Source organism: Taurulus bubalis (genome assembly GCF_910589615.1).
Source record: "Taurulus bubalis genome assembly, chromosome: 9".
Lineage (NCBI taxonomy): Eukaryota > Metazoa > Chordata > Actinopteri > Perciformes > Cottidae > Taurulus > Taurulus bubalis.
This window is the reverse complement of record NC_136597.1, coordinates 19,230,010-19,249,525: the sequence shown is the minus strand read 5'-3', so window position 1 is coordinate 19,249,525 and position 19,516 is coordinate 19,230,010. Positions and strand designations below refer to the sequence as shown.

General features: G+C 42.4%; 1 protein-coding gene across 1 annotated transcript in view; it reads right to left on the bottom strand.

Annotated features, from left to right (window-relative positions):
* LOC306741969 (cGMP-inhibited 3',5'-cyclic phosphodiesterase 3A-like) overlaps positions 1-19,516 on the bottom strand; it is a gene marked incomplete at both ends in the record, with an annotated part of 64,043 nt that overhangs the window by 20,083 nt on the left and 24,444 nt on the right. Inside the window, one exon of the mRNA XM_079224305.1 lies at positions 9,499-9,549. Coding sequence (XP_079080431.1) covers positions 9,499-9,549 — 51 coding nt within the window. The remainder of the gene's footprint in view (positions 1-9,498; positions 9,550-19,516) is intronic.

The window sequence follows — 19,516 nt, the reverse complement described above, 5'->3', positions numbered from 1 at the left end:
TGCTCCCACTGTCTGCATGTCGAAGTGTCTTTGAGAAAGATGTTGAACCCCAAATTCCTCCCTGGGGGATTAACAGCAGCCTACTGCTCCTAAATGTTCAGTGATGCTGAGATGTACTCCAGGGTGTGTCAGTGCACAGTGATGTCATAGTTAGATGAGATTACAAGTGCAATAGAGCACACTTCTGACGAAACACGACTACGCCCATTGGTGATGCTAACTGTGGTTAGATGCACACACTAACACAGTTTTTTAGCCAGGTATTAACATACTCTTTAAACGTTGATTGCACATTTATGCATCAGTAATAATAATCAAATATCATATTATATAATAATATAATACCTATGGAGGCCCTTTTGCCTGCAGAATGACTACTTTCACTTTTGATACATTATATTTACAACACATTTACATAATTCTAATATAATGAATGCAGAGCTCGTAATGGAGTATTATTACATTGCTGTATTGCTTATTTTACTTTCTTTACAATACAATATTCTGTCACAGCAGGAGCTATGGCTGATACAACAAAGACTGATTTGAAAACTATTACAGTCTCTATTTGGAAATTATGTGGGGAGGCCAATTGTCCAGCAGCAAAAAAGAACATTCATCAGCTTTGCCCCATGTATATTGAGAACGCATTACAAGAGGACAATGACAGTGAGCACAGCCATAACCAAATTATGCCTCAATAGGGCACTTAGCTCAGGGAAAAAAACAACATGGCACAAATGATACCTATAAAAAATACCTAAACACAACAATATGAAAGTAGGAAAACAATAGACCATTTACTTTGGACCACTATCATAGGAGACATATTCCGTCACAGTGTCAGACTGAGACCCGGCCAAGATTTGTAAAGTGTATTTTAATTGAGTTATCACACGCACATGCACACGTCCATCCACTCACACATCAAAGGCTTTAATCTCCACCTTATATGGCTCCTTTCAGCTCAGAGAAAGCCAAAACTTGAGGAGGAGCATGGAGTGCTACTTTACAGCTGTAGGAGTTGACAACAACATGAGGCTAACCATGTTCAGCACAGCTACGCTATACTTAATGCTCAATGAATGGACTCGTTAGCAATGTCTCAGCTAGAATCCAACCTTTGACTCCCTCACTCTTGACCCCTGAGTCGGCCAACAGCCACCGTCTGTTTCTGCCCGTCTGCCCGGTGCTTTGAAGGCACCAGCGTAGTTTGAGCCGGCTCTGTTCTCGCAGGGTAAAGTGAAAAGTTCACAACCCACTCTTAATTGCTGTGCCTAGAGCAGTTGAACAACCACAACTAAACACAGGTCAGTCTTGGCTGCCAACACATTTATCTAATAAGCTCACGAGATCCCTTTTTCTTCGAAGAATGTTATCAGATTTTTCTCCCCAAATGTCCCATTCACTTTGACACCAGCTGCCAGGCACCCAGAATTATACTGTTTACACTGGCTAAGTGGCAAGAGGTTGACCTGAACAACACATGTGTGAACACCTTTCATTCGTCTGGACTTGTGGGAACAGAGAAGGTTTCGCGTTTTATTTTCCTACTCATATCAGATAAGTCACTGTATTTATGCACTTTTTCTTTGAGTCTGCAAAAGGACAAAAGCCGTGTGTTCAGCGGGTGTGAGGCCATTCCTCCACACATGGTGATCCGCACACGATAATGACACACATTTATTGATACATCTGACACATGGTCAGCTCTGGGACCAGGCTAATCCCTTTTAAAGGCAAGGAGGCGTCCTGTGGGATGGCTGATGGAACATTTCTGGACAGAAGACTATTGTACCCCCTCATCTCTCCTCTCCTCTCCACTTCTCTTCTTCTTCTCCTCCCTCTCCTCTTTTCCATATTCTGCTTTAATGCATGCTGTGAGGATAAGATGTAAACACCTGTCTCTCAGCTCATTTATAGGCTGATTTAGGAGTTTGCTTAAGGAAAGTTTAACCAAAATATAGCTGCTGGAGAACATCTGTCCGGTGCACACACAAACAACTTGTGCAATTTATAGAAACGTAACCCCTAGTTCTCATACCACAGTCAACACATTAGTTAAGTAAAACATACGTTGCATCGACAAAGACTGACATACATACAGTGAAAATGACATCATCCTGATGATGCAGCACAGAGACGCATGTGTGCCGTTAAACCACTATGCAGGATGAGCGATGTGCCACTAAGCTTGACTACCTGAAAAATTTGACCGAAGTGGCCATAAAAGAGGAGGGAAGGATGAAGGTTTTTTATTTTGCACTGGGTGCAAGCATTAACACTTAATGCCCAAAGCATGACATTGAAAAATAGTGTGGTGAAAGGCTCCAGGTGCATGTAGTGACACAGTAGAGATCTTGTTTCCACTGAATTCGTACTGTTCTTGACCGGAAAAAATGGCAATACCTGTTCTGCTAAAAAAAAAAAGAAGCCAAATCTTGCTTAATTTGAAAGGAAATGCTGTCAAAAAACACTTTAAACCTTTAAAAATCCTCCCTCTGAAACTATCTAAAGAATGTTTGTGAGATGAGGAGCAAGAGCTTTGAGCTATCAAACAAAGCTGATTGCAGGGAAAGATTAAGAGTGTAAAGTCCCAACAATCCTTGGCGCAAGTTGGTCTAGACTGGAAGGTAAATCCTGATGTTCCAAACAATCTGAAAACTAAAACTTAACAATCATCCATGGACGTCCTGTGACAGATCAAATTGTGAGTAAGTTACATAATATTTTAAGGTTATATAAGCATTTCCTGTCAGGTTCGATGGTCAGTTTCATTCATCAACCACAGGCACCTCTGTAGCGGCTTCACAGCACTGTGAGTATCATAGAAAAAAGCTTTTGGACAGATGTTATGATGGAGCATTTCAAAATTCGTAAAACTTTTATGAAAGTTCTTTCCTCAGTCACATCTGGATTGTTTGTAAACTCCATTAAACGCAGTAATTAAAATCAATCCCTTTCAACCTCCCAGTGAGGCTGTATACTGAATATGTTTAATGAATTATTTCTCAAAATGGTTCCATAAGCATATATGCTCTTTGACTGCAGCGCTACACCACATTCTTAGTAACACACATTCACATCTGGCAACTGTCAACAACTGTCTGCCACTGGCTCACACTCCTCTCTGGAGAGATCTTTCTGAGAAATACACCCTTCAGAGTTAATCAGTGATGAAGCACCTCAGAGAGTTGTGTAGAGGAGATGTGGGGAGTAACTACTTTAAATTACAGAGAAAAAAAGACAACGGTTGCCTCTTTGATCATCAAAATAACAGCTTCCTCAGTTTGAAAATGGTTCATCATTCTTCTGTGTTCAAGCGAAATGGATCAATCTTACTTTTTAAAATAAAAAATGGTGGCCATGAAAACAGCTGGCAGCAGCAGGGGTATTTCCAAAAGTTTTTACATTATCGCTTTAAAGTGGCAATAAACAACTGTTAGGCTTTAAAAGGGCAGTGTACAGTGTAGCACTTCAGGGATCTATTAGCAGTAATGGACTATAATGTTCATAACTATACACGGGGATACATGGAGCGGGCCCTCTTCATGGAGTCCGCCATGCTGCACCAACAGGTTTCTGCAGTCGCCCAAAACGGACAAATGAAACACTAAAGAGGGCCTTTCACGTTTTTACGGTACCTGAACGCCACCGTAGTCCCCCAACACTATTGGGAACTGTAACTGAGTTGCAGAGGGAAAAACTGCGGCACCACCAGCTGCCGTCTGACTCCCGTTGCTCCTAAAGTAATGTTATTATGGTAAGGATGGCCTCTGAGCGAGGTAGCACTGCACTTGGCGGCTCAGGTTACCTCAGTCTTGAAAAGGCAGGAGTGAGCCAAGTTGTTTTCAATTGATTGCAATCTGCAACAACACAGCTCGATGCCACCAAATCCTGCAAACTGTAACTTTTCATTATGAAGTAAATGGAGATTGCACAATGTAATGGCTACAGAATAATGACACCATCTGCGTTGAGATTGGCTCCCCGGCCTGGCTTTCACTCTGCAGTTCAACGTGTCAACACTTTCCGATCTCCTGGGATAATAAGGTGCATCAACCATTGTGCTACTCAAACAGGAAATGGATAGCACTTTTGTTTTACCCAGAAGCTATCATTAGCTATCCCCAGTTGCCAAAATGTATTAATGTAGTTCTTTGCAGGTACTCTCCCTTGCAGCGGGAATTCCAGAAGATGTCACAACCAAAGTAACTGTGGAAAACAAAATGCAGTGTATCCGGTGTTAGTTAAAAGACTATGAGGAAAACAGAAAGCGCTTCGGTTGTCTAATACTACTTGGAAACGCTAGGGGGGAAGTTGAATAGTTGTGTGCTTCCATTTTAATGAAGCAGTCATACAACACGTTGTGCTGCACTTTAGCCTGTGGGCTGGTGTTCTTAGCGAATGAAAAGTGACTGATGATTACAATTGCATAGCAGTTATATACATTGCTCATTTAGAAAACTACTTTTTTTAATTTCAAGAAGTAATATTTTTCGAGTTGATTCTCTCAAGCTTGCAGCCATTTGGTATTTTTGTAGCGGGCCAATCTTTTGCATTTAACTGCCAGGAGGCATGCTGATTTTAAAAGGCAAGAAAGTTCCTGTTTTGACTGATGCCAGCCACTTCACACACCCACTGATCCTCCTAATCCGGCCCCTGTGCCAAGCACCTCTGGTCACAAATTTACCACAAGTCGGTGTGATATTCGGTCACAAGCCCCCAGCTTTTGTTGACATGCTAGATTTGATTAGACTGACTACCATTAACAAACCGTTTTTATGATTCTTCAACACGCCAAGTCATATACTAAACCATGCATGGACATGCTGCTATGACATTATGACATTTTACGATGAATAACAACAGTGTATAAGTGAATAACACAGTTTGGAAAACTACGTCAATAGACATGCCATAGATTAACACCCGCGCAGCAGTTCATGTAAACCAAACCAAGGGCCAGTCAAAACAAACCAGCGATCACTCCTGAAGAGTGAAAAGCTGTTTGTCCACACAGCTTCTCTGTACGAACCCTACTCTGCTGTGTGTGGAGCTTTAGTTGCAGTAATTTGCACCAAAGATTGACCAAATCATATTTGCAAATAACTCTTAATGCCGATTTAGTCTGGATATTGGACCCGATCGATGGAGTGAGGGTCATTGACTAGAAACATTTAATTTAAATGCTTTTGAGGAATAAAATACTCAAACCGTACATGTGTTATATCAAAAAATACATAAACAATGCTGGAAATGCTTTGCTAAATGCAGGGATTCATACATGAATCTACAATATTTAAAAACGTCTGTGTATGTGTATGCGCAAATAGTAATTAGTTCATGTGAAACATCACGCATTACAAACAACACCATGGACATTGAGTGTTGCAACAACACTGAGCGTTTGAAACGTGATTGCTCGTGTTGCTGCTGCGTCCACATGTTTTTAACAATAACTCTGCAGAAGACAGATGAAGTGCATTTGATGCAACAAACAAATCGCTGACCCTTCTGTCTACTGATTATTATTAATGGGATGCAGAGGCAGAGAGGTCACATTTTTGCAATTTCCGAGACGGTCCACTTAATGCACTTTTAACCCCATGGCTCCCTCATCTAAACATACAGCCCTCGAAGCCTCAAGTCAAATACCAGTGATATGTGAAGCTTCTTAAAATTGTGCAATGGTGAGAATATAATGTAGCTAGAGACTGGAAAAATCCCTCAGGGGCCTACTGGAGAACGAAAGGTATTTGATTATCTTAGTAAACACATTTCAATAATGTAAGCAACTCTCTTCATAAAGCACACAGATACACACATTGTGGTGCTTGTTAACCCCCCCGCACACTCTGAGATATACAGGAATTTGCTGAGCAAGAAGCTGGGGAATATATTAAATAAAAAATACTTAAGTGCATTCATTATTTTTCTTAGGTTGATTTCATTTACACAGAACTCTCTGCATGTTTGAAAAATCATTATCGTGCAGTTTTCTATTTCAGTGGCAGTGCAGTAATGACCCTGATTACATCTGTCCAGAAGGATTAGCTGAAGAGGAGCTTGGGAGTTGGTGATGTTCTCTACTTGAAATAACGGTGCAGTCATACAGTGTGAATCACAGCAGAACGGTAACAGAAAACCCCACTGAGACACTATTTGCTCCTTGTCTGAGCTCCGACAGCCAAAACTGCATTTCCCACTTCCCAATGAAAGCCCACCACGACCCAACTCCCCTCACAACCCCTCTGTCAACTCAAACCAAAGTGCTGAGCCAGGTCCTCGGCTGCAGCCAGGATACAATTACACACTATTACATATTTTATTAAAAGGGGGTGTGCTGTGGGATCTGAGGGGTATTAACACAAAACAAACAATAATAACTGCCTCATTAATGATTTACGAGGAAAGGTCAAGCCAATTGACCCCAAACATGCAGAGATCTCATCTCAAAGAAGAGGCTTGTTTTTCCTTATACTTCAGGGGGTATGAAAAAGGAACCAAGCAAGATAAAATATATATAAAAACAGAGCTTGAGACACACAAACAGACCGGTAGAGGCAGAAGCAAGCAAGAAATGCTGGCATAAAGGACAGGGCAAGCATACAGATTGCTGACACTGGGCGAGGACTTACCACATGATACAAGTGGTTTAACGTAAATCCTTCATCAGCACAGTCACACTTTTTTTTATCTTAAAAACTGAAGAGGCAGGCTGTACATAAAACCAAGTTAAAATGTCATCCCTTTCTGAGAAATAGCTAGGTAGAAATAGGTGTTTTACTGTTGCACATCATAATACGTAGGAGCTTGTTTACTGCTAATGCTTCTGTATCATTTGCAGATACACTTGTTTACCAGGCAGAGGATGGTCACAAGCTCAGGTAGTTGAATGTTTTCAGTCTCATTCCTCCTTAAATTCAGTCATGCCACAGGATCCAGTAGAAGACTGTCATGATAGGACCGACCAGGGGAAGGGCAGCGACATTTAACAACTCGAAAAACCCGCAGTTTAAGAAATGATGGTCTCAAGTGTTTGAAGTGCTCAAAGTGATTTTGAGAAATCTTCAACATGACTGCAATGTCATGGCTTGTCTGCCTCACAGACCACTCTTCCAGCCTTTCTGTAATTTAGAATAACAGTCTCAAGATCCGGGGCCTACAGACACTCTTTTCTCCGATAATCTCCTCGGGTAATGTTCCAAAACCAATGTGTTTTCAAGTCGAATACAAATATTTAAATAGCTCTTTCCATACATAACTTCACTGTCAATTCCTAGGCTAAAACATCCACCGCATGCTTTGGAAGGGTGGGGGAAAAAAAACGCGGTTTGGAAAATGAGCCTGCTAATGTGTGCATGTTGGCGACTACGACAAAGTGGAGATCAATCACCCGCTCTGGTCACTGGCTAAAGAGCAGAGTGTATGATTTACACACTCTACGAGGTGCCATGGCATCGTCAAGCGCTACCAGCCTCTCTGACCAACAACCTGGTCCAGGAGTGCAGAGCCAAGGGAAAATAGCCATGAGATGGAGAAAGATGCCAACATAAGCCTTGACTTCTTACACGTCTTGTCAGTCTCTGGACTATTACGGGATTCCACTGACGAACGCAGAGCACCAATCCAAAAAAAAAAGACTGAGCTGACCACTGAGTCTAAATGGCAGCTTAGGGAATGCATCAATCAAAAAAATATGTGCTTGCCTACAGTACTAACCCCATATAACAAATTGATATGAGCCATGGACAATATTTCAAAAGGGTAACATGCAGTGGTGGGCCGTCAGGGCCAGCTAAGCATTCTCTGCTGGCCTCAACAGAATCACAAAGTTATAGCTATTTCATAATATAATTGTTTTTCACAAATACACTATGTATTATAATATTTTTTCCCTATTAGGTTATTTTCTCCTGTTTTCCTCTGTTGCTCTGGCTTCAGCCTGCAGCGCTGCTTTCAGTGCAGCTGGTTTTAAGGATAGCTTTCATCCAATCAGATTTTTTTCCTCCTGTCTCTCTATGGATGCAAAGCAGTTTAAGCAGGTCTTTGCAGATTAAAGTACACAGGGCGTGGACGTTGTCATTGATTGTCATAGACTTCAACAAATCAGATCTTTAGTTTGACAAGCTGTGTGTATTCTTTGACGTGCCAGCGCCTGCGAAATGGCATGGACGTATGATTGGTCAGTGGCCCAGCGTGACCATTAACATGCGCTGTGATTGGTCAGTGTGTTATCTAAGCTAGCTCGCGCCGTGGAAGTAGTCGGAGAGCGCTCGCTGCTAGACATGTTTTCCATCAAGTCACCCTGGGTGAGCGTGGTGGCATCGTCGGTGGGTGCTGGCGGAGAGCTGAGCAGGGTGGTGTTGTAGTGCCGCAGTTTTGTTGGATTGTTTTGTCATGTTTTGTTATAACTCTAAGCTATTATCTTGAGTACTTGAACAGTTCTCTAGGAAGCAGTGTTCTGATGTACGTTTCTGGGGCTTTTATTGTAAAGGGAAAAAAGGAAGGAGAGAGGAAATGTTCTAGTGAAGTGTGGAACAAGAATAAAAGTGGTTGCGTCTTGTGCAAACTACCCAGCCTTGTGTTGTTGTTTTATTAATAAAGTATAGGCGCAAGATAAACCCTCGGCTACATAACTAAATGTGACTGGTTCTTGATGTGAACTACATGCATTGTTTATAACGCAGCATCACGTCATGCACGTATTTATGTAAACAATATCAGACAGCACTGAAGGCCTAGGGCAAAAATGCATTTTTGCCCTAGGCCTTCAGTGCTGATTTGGGAACAGATATACTGCTATATGAGTCCTAGCATCTCTAGGTATGTGTGTAATTTAATTTCAAGCCCAGTCGTGCGCTGCACAGTTATAATCAGTATTTATAAAAAAAGATCCCCAATTCAGCCCCCAACCACAACTTTGTATTGCTGCCCCAGCATACAGTGTCAGCTCAAACGCATTGCCTATTCCTTTCTAAAGGATATCCTCCTGATAGCAGTACATGGCTAAAGCTGTACATGGCCGACACCAAGGGCAATGTCCCTCAATACACCAATCCCCAAACACACACACACACATTCTTCCCCCCCAAAGATGGGAAAGGTAATCTCAAGGATGTGTTTGTGTGTGTCTGCCCTCTACGAGCTGGGCCATCTGAGTCCCTCTAGTTTCAATTCCCTGGCCTTTAATGGCTTGTGCAGCACCTTTCAGCTAAATCACAGACCTTCATCCTTTAGACTACAAGAGTACAACAAGGACTCTGGTGGGAAGTGACACCTCTGGACATGCTGTTTAACCAGGGCTGAAATGAGTGGGTGAACTGGCCTGTTAGTGGTGGGATTTCTGCTATTTGCGTCATTTATAAGGTGTGTGTAGGCGAGTGACGGAGATCAGGGAACTAGTTCCTGTGTGTGTGTGTGTGTTTTTTCCTGTCAGCTGTTTAACATTATTGTTATTACTAGTGTGTCTCTTTTTGTGTGGACAGTGCTAACCTGTGATCCCCGAGAGCCTCTCTTGTGGTCCCAATCCGAACGGGGGAGCATCTGTGGGAAAAGAGAGATATGTTCAAACCGCAGTATGAACATCCTGTTCCTGTTAGCGTCCAACAACAGAACTTCTGCACAAAGGCAACACCATAATTAAGATATACTGTTCTTTAGTGAAAAAGAGGAGGAGCAAGAATGGTGATGCAAAGAGGGCAAGTGGGGGGGTGGAAACACTCATAAATGCAAAAATGGGTTTTGTCTATTTTTTTCACTTTCCATTAAGCGCAGACATTTAATGCAATTTCACAGTCAGGTTTGGTTTACTTTAGCTCCTATTCCCTGCCCGAGGGCCTGGTGGAGGCTGAACATTTTTACGCTGTCTAATTACCAGTCACTGTGTCCTCCCACAGGCCTCGTAAACCCGTTTTCCACTTTCTTGGGAGTCACCGAATGCATCAGTGCAGCTCTGTCACTGGTTTCTGGTGAACACGTTGCAGGAGAGCCAAGTCAACATTACACCCCCCTGCCTCTGTTCGGGCTTTCTGCCCCAGAACTGAGGAGCCCTGAGAAACCCAGCATGTCACTGTGACAAATTGCTGCTGCACACACTGAGGCAAGGGGGCTCATCATAAGAGCCAAATTGATAATTCAGGTGTAATTTACTGTGTCAGAGGAGGTCATTGAGTTGTGTCGTGCTGTGAGAGAAAGCATTCAGAAAACGGTGGGTTTCGGTCGCCTGTGCTACTGGTCTGTCTGGACAGAAGTTTTGCTTTGTGGTGAGTTTTTCAACAGCGCTGCCGAGTCCTAAACAAATTGTTCCTGTTGCCTTATTATCATCTCTGCCAGAAGACAATGAGATCAGTGTTGTGTTTGCGTGACTGAGTGTGCGTGCATCTCTGTGTCTGTCCACGGCTAATCTTGCACCAAACAGCAAAATGTTTTGGGTGCTCATTGATGGCAAATTGCTCAAGGAACTCTATGGTTGACACCTTTTATGGCATTTTGATACTGCCATTGATTGACTGCTGACTCCTAACTCATTACTTTGCGACCCCCACCTGGCCAGGTGAGGTGAGACAAGGCAAGTGAGACACAGTGAGAAAAGCACTTTGCCCACTTTTATTGCTGTGGACGGTGTATTTGGCTTTCAGCGAACAGCTAACAGAACTACACACGCAGCTAACTGCATCGCCGCCTATTGGTCAGCAATGGTGGGTTGTCTTCATTTAACTAAACATTATAGCAGTGGCCGTTGCAGACACACCTGGGAAGTCTGCCCTCTACTGAGTGCACCTTTCTAGTTATAATATAGTTTTGTTTGTACTTTGTGATTTGAATGTATATTGATTGGTCGTAGTAAGAAGTTGATTGAGAAACTATGTTTTCAGGGCCTTGAAACACATGCATTATAAATCAAATTAGGAGCTTACATTTTGGTAAAACAATGGTTACCCTGGCAGTAAGTAAACGAGGGCAGCATCATTACAATCACACACAACACGTCGCACATCCATTCATAAAGCACAATGACTTTTCCGCAGTTTGACATTGAGGATGTCTTTTCATTTAAATGCAATACTAGGGATTTGCCCTTTCTCAACAAACATATTCTTCACTCATGCTCCATTTTCTAGCCCAAGGACTGCTGATATGAAGAGCCTGGATTCTTCCATCATAAGCATGATAATATCTGTGAGTCACTTTAAAGCTCCGTCAAGCGTGTATGAACCTTCTCATGCATTAAAATAACCATACTCGATGAAAAAGGCAATCATCAGTGTAAAAAGCCCTTGTATGAGATGTAAATGACTGTGAATGATAATATTAGCCAGCCAGTGAGCTGTTTGTCTTATTGTACTGCTCTGACGATGGGGTTTTGCTTTTAAAGTATAGGAGTTGGCAGCAGCTCCTCCATGGTCACGGCTGAGTCCTGCTCCATTAGTAGGTCTTAGTATCAGTGAGGCTCTCCAGGCGCACACACATAAACAGCCTATTCGGTCTTACAGTCTTATGTAACCCAACCTTTCATCTCCATGCTCTGAGAGACAGACCCAGACTACACAGAAGTCTACATGCAGCCTTTGATGTGCCAAAACAAAAAAAACACACACAAAATCAAAGCTGAGCATAAAATTTGAGCGCCGCAGATAGCCTCTTGCACAGAGTGACTTTACAGGCCACATTGGAGTTAATTTCCTCTGAGACTGGCTCAAAATATTTCATCAACAAATACATGTGGATGGTGCGCTACTCACTTACTAAACCACACAGTGGATGCAGTCTGGTGCCACTGTGTTTGAATGCTCTTTACCAGTGCTGGAAGTACCATAAACAACATTTTTGGTGTTAGTGCTTCCAGCCTTCAAATCACCGGTGTCATAACAAACAAGAAATTACTGGAGAACAAAAAGCAGAAATGTCCGTCACAAGAGACAAAAGAAACCCAGCAGCACTAGACAATAACCTCACAGAGGCTACAATGTACACTGCTAAAAAATAGCAAGGAAACATATGGTGATACAGAGAGGATATACGTCTTCTTTTGAAGCCATTTAGTCCTTTACAGACAAGAATCAAGACCATCATCTGGCGCCTTTGTTGCCACACCCATCTTCGTGTCTGCATCTTGCCTTTGTGACACTATCACATTGATCAAATCTGTCCAGACAGAGAGACATACATATAAACACACTGGCAAAGTACTCAAACCCACCTCTGTGGTAGTTCCTGCTGCAGTAGGTGTCTCCATGACCATACTTTGCCATGGTGAGACACACAAACTCAAGCTGAAAACAATACCAGCCACATGCTGGTAACCAAAAGTCGTGTTCAAACTTTATTACATTGTTTTTCTTCAGGAGAACGGAGATTATACTTAAAACATATGACAGTTCACTGCCAATATTATGTCTAAAGAGGTAAAAACACACGTGAATGATTTCTTAGATATCTCCTGGTTTTTCATGGACACCCTCCAGGCAGCACAACACAGCCGGAGCAGTAAAATTTCCAAATGGATTTGTTTTTGTCCTAAAGCTCCAGTGCACCTACTGGGAAAAATAATAACTTTGTAGTAGTTATGCCCTTTGTTTCACCCTCTGCTAGATTCATTACCGGCCCATAACTCAGGTCGAGCAGTGGCTTTCACTTACAGCAATGCTGGGGATTTATAAGAGACTGAAACCAGTCTTCAGGAGAAAAAATGCTTTGTGTCTTTGAAAGTGGAAGTACGTCTTTCAATCACGGCACAATAGCTTCCAGAGTAACGCGACACACTCAATACGGTCTCAGGCATTTTTATGGGACTCTGGCTCCATTGTGAACACATTCTGGAGATTTGCTGTACTTTCATGATCCAGAGTGATACTCTGAAGAAAGAAACACGCAAGAGAAAGACATTATAAGGGTGTAGTTCAGCTCCATGAAGGATATTTCAATAAACTGAACTGATATTGATAAAATCATACTGAGCACATGTGAGCCCTCGCCTGCCCCACTGGTCAAGTTTTAAATGTGTCAATTTAAATAAATTTCAAACAAATTCGAAATGGATGTTGTTTAGCACAGATTAAGGACATAATGATTCTAACTTTGTCAGCGTTAAGGTTTTGTCCCTTTCCTCCTTTTCCCCAGTAGGTTTGACAAGTTTGCATTCATATAAGACCTCTTGGAGTATCAGAGAACGGACGTTTGAACTTCTCTTCAATTGCTTTTCTACTTGCTAACTAGTTTTCACACACTTGTATTCTCTGAAAATACAACTGCAGAGGAACCCTCAAGGGTTCAAACTTCAACAGCAATGTGTCTTTCCAGGAACAATGTCCCGTTTCCTGTGGATAGGCCAAAGACCTCACTGTCAATAGTTTTCCTTGGAAATGTTTTTGTCTTTTAAAGTCTTCACACACAGAGTTACCGAGACATTATTCCTTGAAAGAGATGTTGCTGTTGAACTTTTCAAAGTGTTGGGGTGAAGGTAAAAATGTAAGAGATTTATATTATATTAGAGTATATTCTGCATGGCTGCATAGCACTAAAAGTAACTACTATTTTGTTTTTTTGGATCAAATGACCTCTTGAGGGAGACTCAAGTCTGAGCAAGTTAGCCAAAAGGGGAGTGTTTTCCGAATGTTACAGTCTTTTTAGTGCATAATTCCCTCATTATTGTAACTGTTTTAAAATCTTAACTGTTTCATAGCTCAGCTGAGGCAGAAGGATACTTCCTGTAGTTCACAAGACGACCAGGACAAAGATACAGACTGAATTCAAGTAAATCCGATTGAAACCTTGTATATATAATGTTTATCTTTTTGCCCATCAAGGACTGTCCCTTATCCCAAATGTCTTACAGTGTGTTCACTCTATGATGAAATCGCTTGAGGAGAAAATGGATGTTTACAGATTTAGATTATATGTGTCAAGAACAGTCTTTTACTGTCCAGCTTTATGACAGTTTGTTTAGATTGATAGGCACAACAGTAAATAATGAAAAGGCCACTCCTAAGTACAGTAGATGATATCAAACTGTCAGACATACAAAGAATGCGGCCAGCCAAAATATGCCCGCTTCCCTCCGTAAATGAGCTCCACTCTCATGACTCAAAATGAAATAGTGCCAGCCGAGTAAACTCCCAGCCTTCCTCTCACCCAGAGTGTTAAGAGGGCAGCAGCGTGGATGCCAGTATGCAGCCGTGCCCTGTCCACCACCATGGCTCCGAGCCACGGCCCACAGCAAGTTGCCGTGCCTCTGAGGTGCTGGGTAAACACCACAGTGTCAAAGCACAAACAAACTACTGGAATATGCTTGTTGTTTGACTTGCTCCCACCAGAGAACCACTTCCCTATAAGTGCGAAGTGGCAGACAGCAACCCATAGTGAAGCTCCACCTTCACACCAATAATTCTGAAGCCACTGTCATCGACTTACTACCGAGTACTTTTCTAAATGTGTCTAGAGAGGGAACCGGAAACTGCCTCGTCCTAATATAGCTCAGTGCAAGATAACTGCTCGCAGTGTTTCTTAATCATTCATTCATGATCAGGCCTTCATTCTGCCTCCCTCTTTCTCTCTCCGCCTCCCGCGTCCTACTTCGACCCTCATTACTGGCTTTCATGTGAGTGGAGTTGATGTGTGTCTACTTGGATCTTCAGTAGCTGTGCTGGCTTGTTAGTGAACTGGATTTACTGGAACCCAAATGCAGTTTCAATTGAGGACATGGTTACAAGAAGTGCCAACGAAAGATCTCCTGGCTGAGGGTATGGAAGAAGGCCGAGAGAGAGGGCTGATCGTACAGTGTGGGTGGGTTAATTAAGGGCCAGCAGATCAGTCCGCAGGATTTCCAATCAGCTGGACCCAAGGGGTTTAATGCACCCCCTTTCTGTCCAATTAAACTCACTGTGCTCCAACTTACAATCAGGTCTGCAAAGTCATGAATTCACACATCTGCCTACTTACATAAGTGCACACACACATGCACTCAGATTCACATCCGCTGCCTCGAGGTCTCCTTTTCTTACTTATTCCTCCTTTGTTCTTTTATCACTGCTCTCTATTCTGACGTCTGCATTGCTTGACTCAGACATCCCCACACTCACTTTCATTTCGGTCGACAAAAAGAAAGTAGGTCAGACTCAACTAAGTCTCACTATAGGAAGGCTTCAGAAATGACAGCGGCTTAGCTGAAAGGACACCATCAAAGCAACAATCACAGATCCTTGTACTCACTTTCATGGATATTAGAGCCACAGTAAACTCGATATTGCTCATCACAGCTTTGAAAGTGAGTTGTAATCTTCTTTTGCACCCACAGGTGGAGGTATTCTCATGATGAGTGCCATATAGCACCCATTGGGAAACTGTCCTTTTTGTTTTAATACAGTTTGTTTTTTACAGAATCATGGCAATGTATAATTACAGGATATCCCTTTTAATGAAAGCATCTGTTGGAGAAAAACAGATGCATGTAGTATAATAGTGTACATTAATGTTTACCATCTCCATTAATTGCTACCTAAACTGGTGGAGTTTAAAAGTTACATTTCCATATGATTAACAAACACATAGAACACATTTAAATGAGGAGTGTCTTCAGTGTCTTTCTATCCATAATGTAGTTACTTTCCCACTCAATAAACTACTAGTTTAAAAAAAACTCTCTTCATAAGCTGTTCTCAATTTAATGGGACACAAGGCAATAGCAATGCTATAAGGCAAAGGAAAAGAAGACATTAAGTGCTATGAATTATTAGGGGTGTGTATTTTCAACGTACACTACACACTGCAGGAAAAGAGTGTGGAAAGTCTCAGGGACAGGCAGACACATAATTGTGACACAAACGGCCTGGCTCCTTGTCCAGGTGACTCCTTCTCCTCTGCCACATCCTCCCTGGGCACGGCAGCTGTCCGCCGGGAGGACACTTAAATAAATAAATAAAAAATGTAATAAATCCTTCACTGCCTGCATGCTGAGTGTAGAGTACGGAGAGTCATTCCTGTTCACGGCGGCTAATGTTTTACAGGTTTTACCATGGGGGTCAGTCATCCTGGGTCATTTGCGTCATCGCTGGAGGGAAGGGAACTATTGAGGTGGGCTGCCAGAGCAGAGGGGGCCACGTGCAGGGAATGAGGAACACACTTGTGTGAATGCAAAGATTAGCACACACTCACACCTAAAAGCTGTTTGGCATCAGCACACTCTCACATTCTCTGTCTCATGCACTGGCCTGCAAAGCAACCATGCACGCTTAAAAGGAAAACCACAAATGCATGTGCATTAACAATATTCACATATGATACCATGATATATTTTACACAGCACAACTGCGTGTGCACTCTGTTTAGCCCCCCCATACTCTTCACGCTTCCTTATTCAGACGCTAATTTCGGAAGTGGGACAAATGGGATTTATTGTTACGTTTCCTGGAAGAGACTTAGTCTGATCCTAGAAGGAACCCAGTGTTTGAGGCTCTACCGGAGATACATCTGTCAGTCTCTAAGGGTGAAGGCAAAGGACACAAGGATGCCGTGGCCCAGAGAAAACCTCTATGGGAGTAAACCATATTCTGACCTAGAAAATCATCAAATACGACGGCCTGAATTTTACCAATGACGAAGCAAAACATATTATGACAGCATAAAGAGATAGTAAAAAATAATGTTTTAAAGCCTCATGTGGTTACATGATTAAAAAGCATAATCTTTTATTTTTGGTAATAATATTTGTGTACAGCCTGCTTTTCCTTGCTTATGAGCTCTGGCCGACTCAAGCAAGGTTCCCAGCTTCGCACATTCAGCCTGGTTAGAAAGGGGGGATCTGGCTGGGCAGACCTGGCAGCCCACCTCAAAACAGCATGCCAATGCCATTAGTGTATAATAGTCCAGTCAGGATTACTGCTGGGGCCTGGAAAGCTGAGAAGGGAACACAGCACTCACTAGTTTGTTTATTTTACAAGCCTCTACTGTGTTCAGTCTGCAAGGTGCCAGTGGGCTTTGTGTGGTTTAATTCACAGTCGCTTCAAACTGTGACAACACGAGTGGCTACTCTGTGGCCACAGCACACTTGTTTCAAAGAGCTATGTCACAATAAATAGTTTGTGACGCTGGAATTAATTTACTAAATGTAAGCTAACTTGTCTTCTTCTGGAATATATCAAGGCTGCGCTGTCACTCATTCTGTGGTCGACACATTGACCCAGAGGTGACTGCGCCTGCCTGTTGATTGGCTAATTACAAACCCATCAAGGGGACAACAAATTCTCTCTAATGTGTGTGTCATTGGCCTAGCTACATGTTCATCAAAAAAGATGGACAGCATTGAGATAAAGAGTGTATTTCCCCATCATCCATCAACTCGATGATTCAGCCCTACAGCCACTTGGGTATTTTCCAGCTGAGCTTTCATTACAAAATGGAAATGGTAATATTGATTTATGTGTCTTCTTAAAGACTTTCTATCACATTTATGAATTACATTATGACAGGCCAAGAAAAGGAGCGCAGGCTGAAAAAAAGCTACATTTTGCTGTATTTTGCTGCTCTTTGGTCTCATTTAAGCCATGAGAAATGGATGTCTAAGTGCTGGTTTAGTGCACAATGCAGGTTTCAGACAACAGGGCTGGGTGTTACAGTTCCACTGTAAAATGTTTTTATGAAGCCATAAGTCTGACTGGGACAGAAGGCAATATTTCTTTTGGAGGAGGCGACTTACGTCAAGAGGGGATTTCAAAGTTAATGAACAGTTGAATAACAAAACAATTTGGACCTGGCCTTGACATGAGAACTGAAGCAAACACACTGAACTTCTGAATTGAGTTTTGGCGCAATTAAATCATTCTAACCATTCTGGCTTCAGCATCTAACGTAATCTTTGCAATAAGATAATGCAGTGAATAGGGGATGAGACTCTGAGAACACAGAGTTCAGTCAACAGCATTATTATGAAAGCAGCATGGGAATGTGTGCATGCATGCCTCCAGTGCATATATTATTGCATCTTTTATTCACAGGCCTGACTCAGCTCGGTCTGTGTTCTGTTTTTTGTCTGTGCTCATCAGAGAGAGGACCACACACACACACACACACACACACACACACACACACACACACACACACACACACACACACACACACACACACACACACACACACAGCTGCACGTAGAACATTTACAATCCCATCAAGATTCCCACAGGACTCCAGTAAACAAACAGACAGCGACTGCCCGCTCAAGCATATGCCTTTAAATCACATCCCTACATCCTTTATAAATCACTGCTGTAGAAATATAAATGTACAATCAAGACAGCACCTATGTACTGACTGATGTACTCAAAGTGTGCGTGTGCATGCATGAAAGTGTGTGAATGCCAGCGGCTAATAAAGAGCATGTGTACCTGTGTGCGAACATAAATCTTGGCTTCCTCTTTTTGCAGGTGGACGGATTTGCATTACAGAGCCCTAGAAGAGGCTCTGGTCAGCCCCATGAGCAGGTTTCCACCATTAGCTTGTAAAATGCTTGCTTTGTCAGTGAAATTCCCAGAGGGGTCTAGTTCCCCATGTAGAAGGAATGCAGGGGTCTGCGAAGGTAAGGGGAACAAGAGACGACCTTCTCTGACACACTCTGGTGGGCTTCTCTCGATGAGGCAAAATATAGAGCAATTAGGACTGGATCATCATTCTGATAGCCATCCTAGAAACCTAGCTTAAAGACACACAAACAGGGGGATAATATATAGTTGTCCTTTGGGGAAATAGGCTGCAGGCCCCCTGAGTGAAAGGAAAGACATCTTCCTTGATCACACCTTCGCTGGGGCTCACGGAGTCTTAGCAAGCACCACACAACATATACTATCTACATGCTCTCTGTCCCGCTCACCTAAGTGATGTATGATGTGATAATAACCAAAGATACAGTAGTAATAAATATGTTGTCACTGTACCGTGCAGCAATTGGGCCTTTGGCAAAGGTATATCAGGATGTATGGTTTCAGCAGAGCGCTACTGAAAAGTGACAACAGCTCTGTGGAGGCACAAATATTTCAAACTGTGAATTTGTGAGTGGACACCAGCCAGTGATGGCTTTTTTTCGCCACTTGGGGGTAGCACAAAAGGCTTATAACACATCACTGACATATTAACATCTTATGAAGCTGTTATGGTGAACGTGTGAGCAAACAGTTACAGATTTATGACCTAAAGTTTCAAATGTTTTTTGCCACTACATGAATGTGAGTCCAATATTCACTCTTCTTTGTGCTCCATTTTGGTCTTGGACTTTTCGAGAAGCTATCTAAATGCGTCACTATGTCAACCAGCTTGTCACAAACTTTGCCTGTCTGCCATTTGGTGCTAGGCAAGTTGCATACAGCGGGTTTATCATATCTTGTTTACTAAAAACAGTTGGGTGTAATGTCTAGAGGTTGAGAATCAACTAAAACAGAGATGAACTGCAGTCAACAATTCTCTGTGGGTTCATTGTCATTGTTCCTTTTACATTACTTAGACATTTGATACATTGTTAATATAAAAA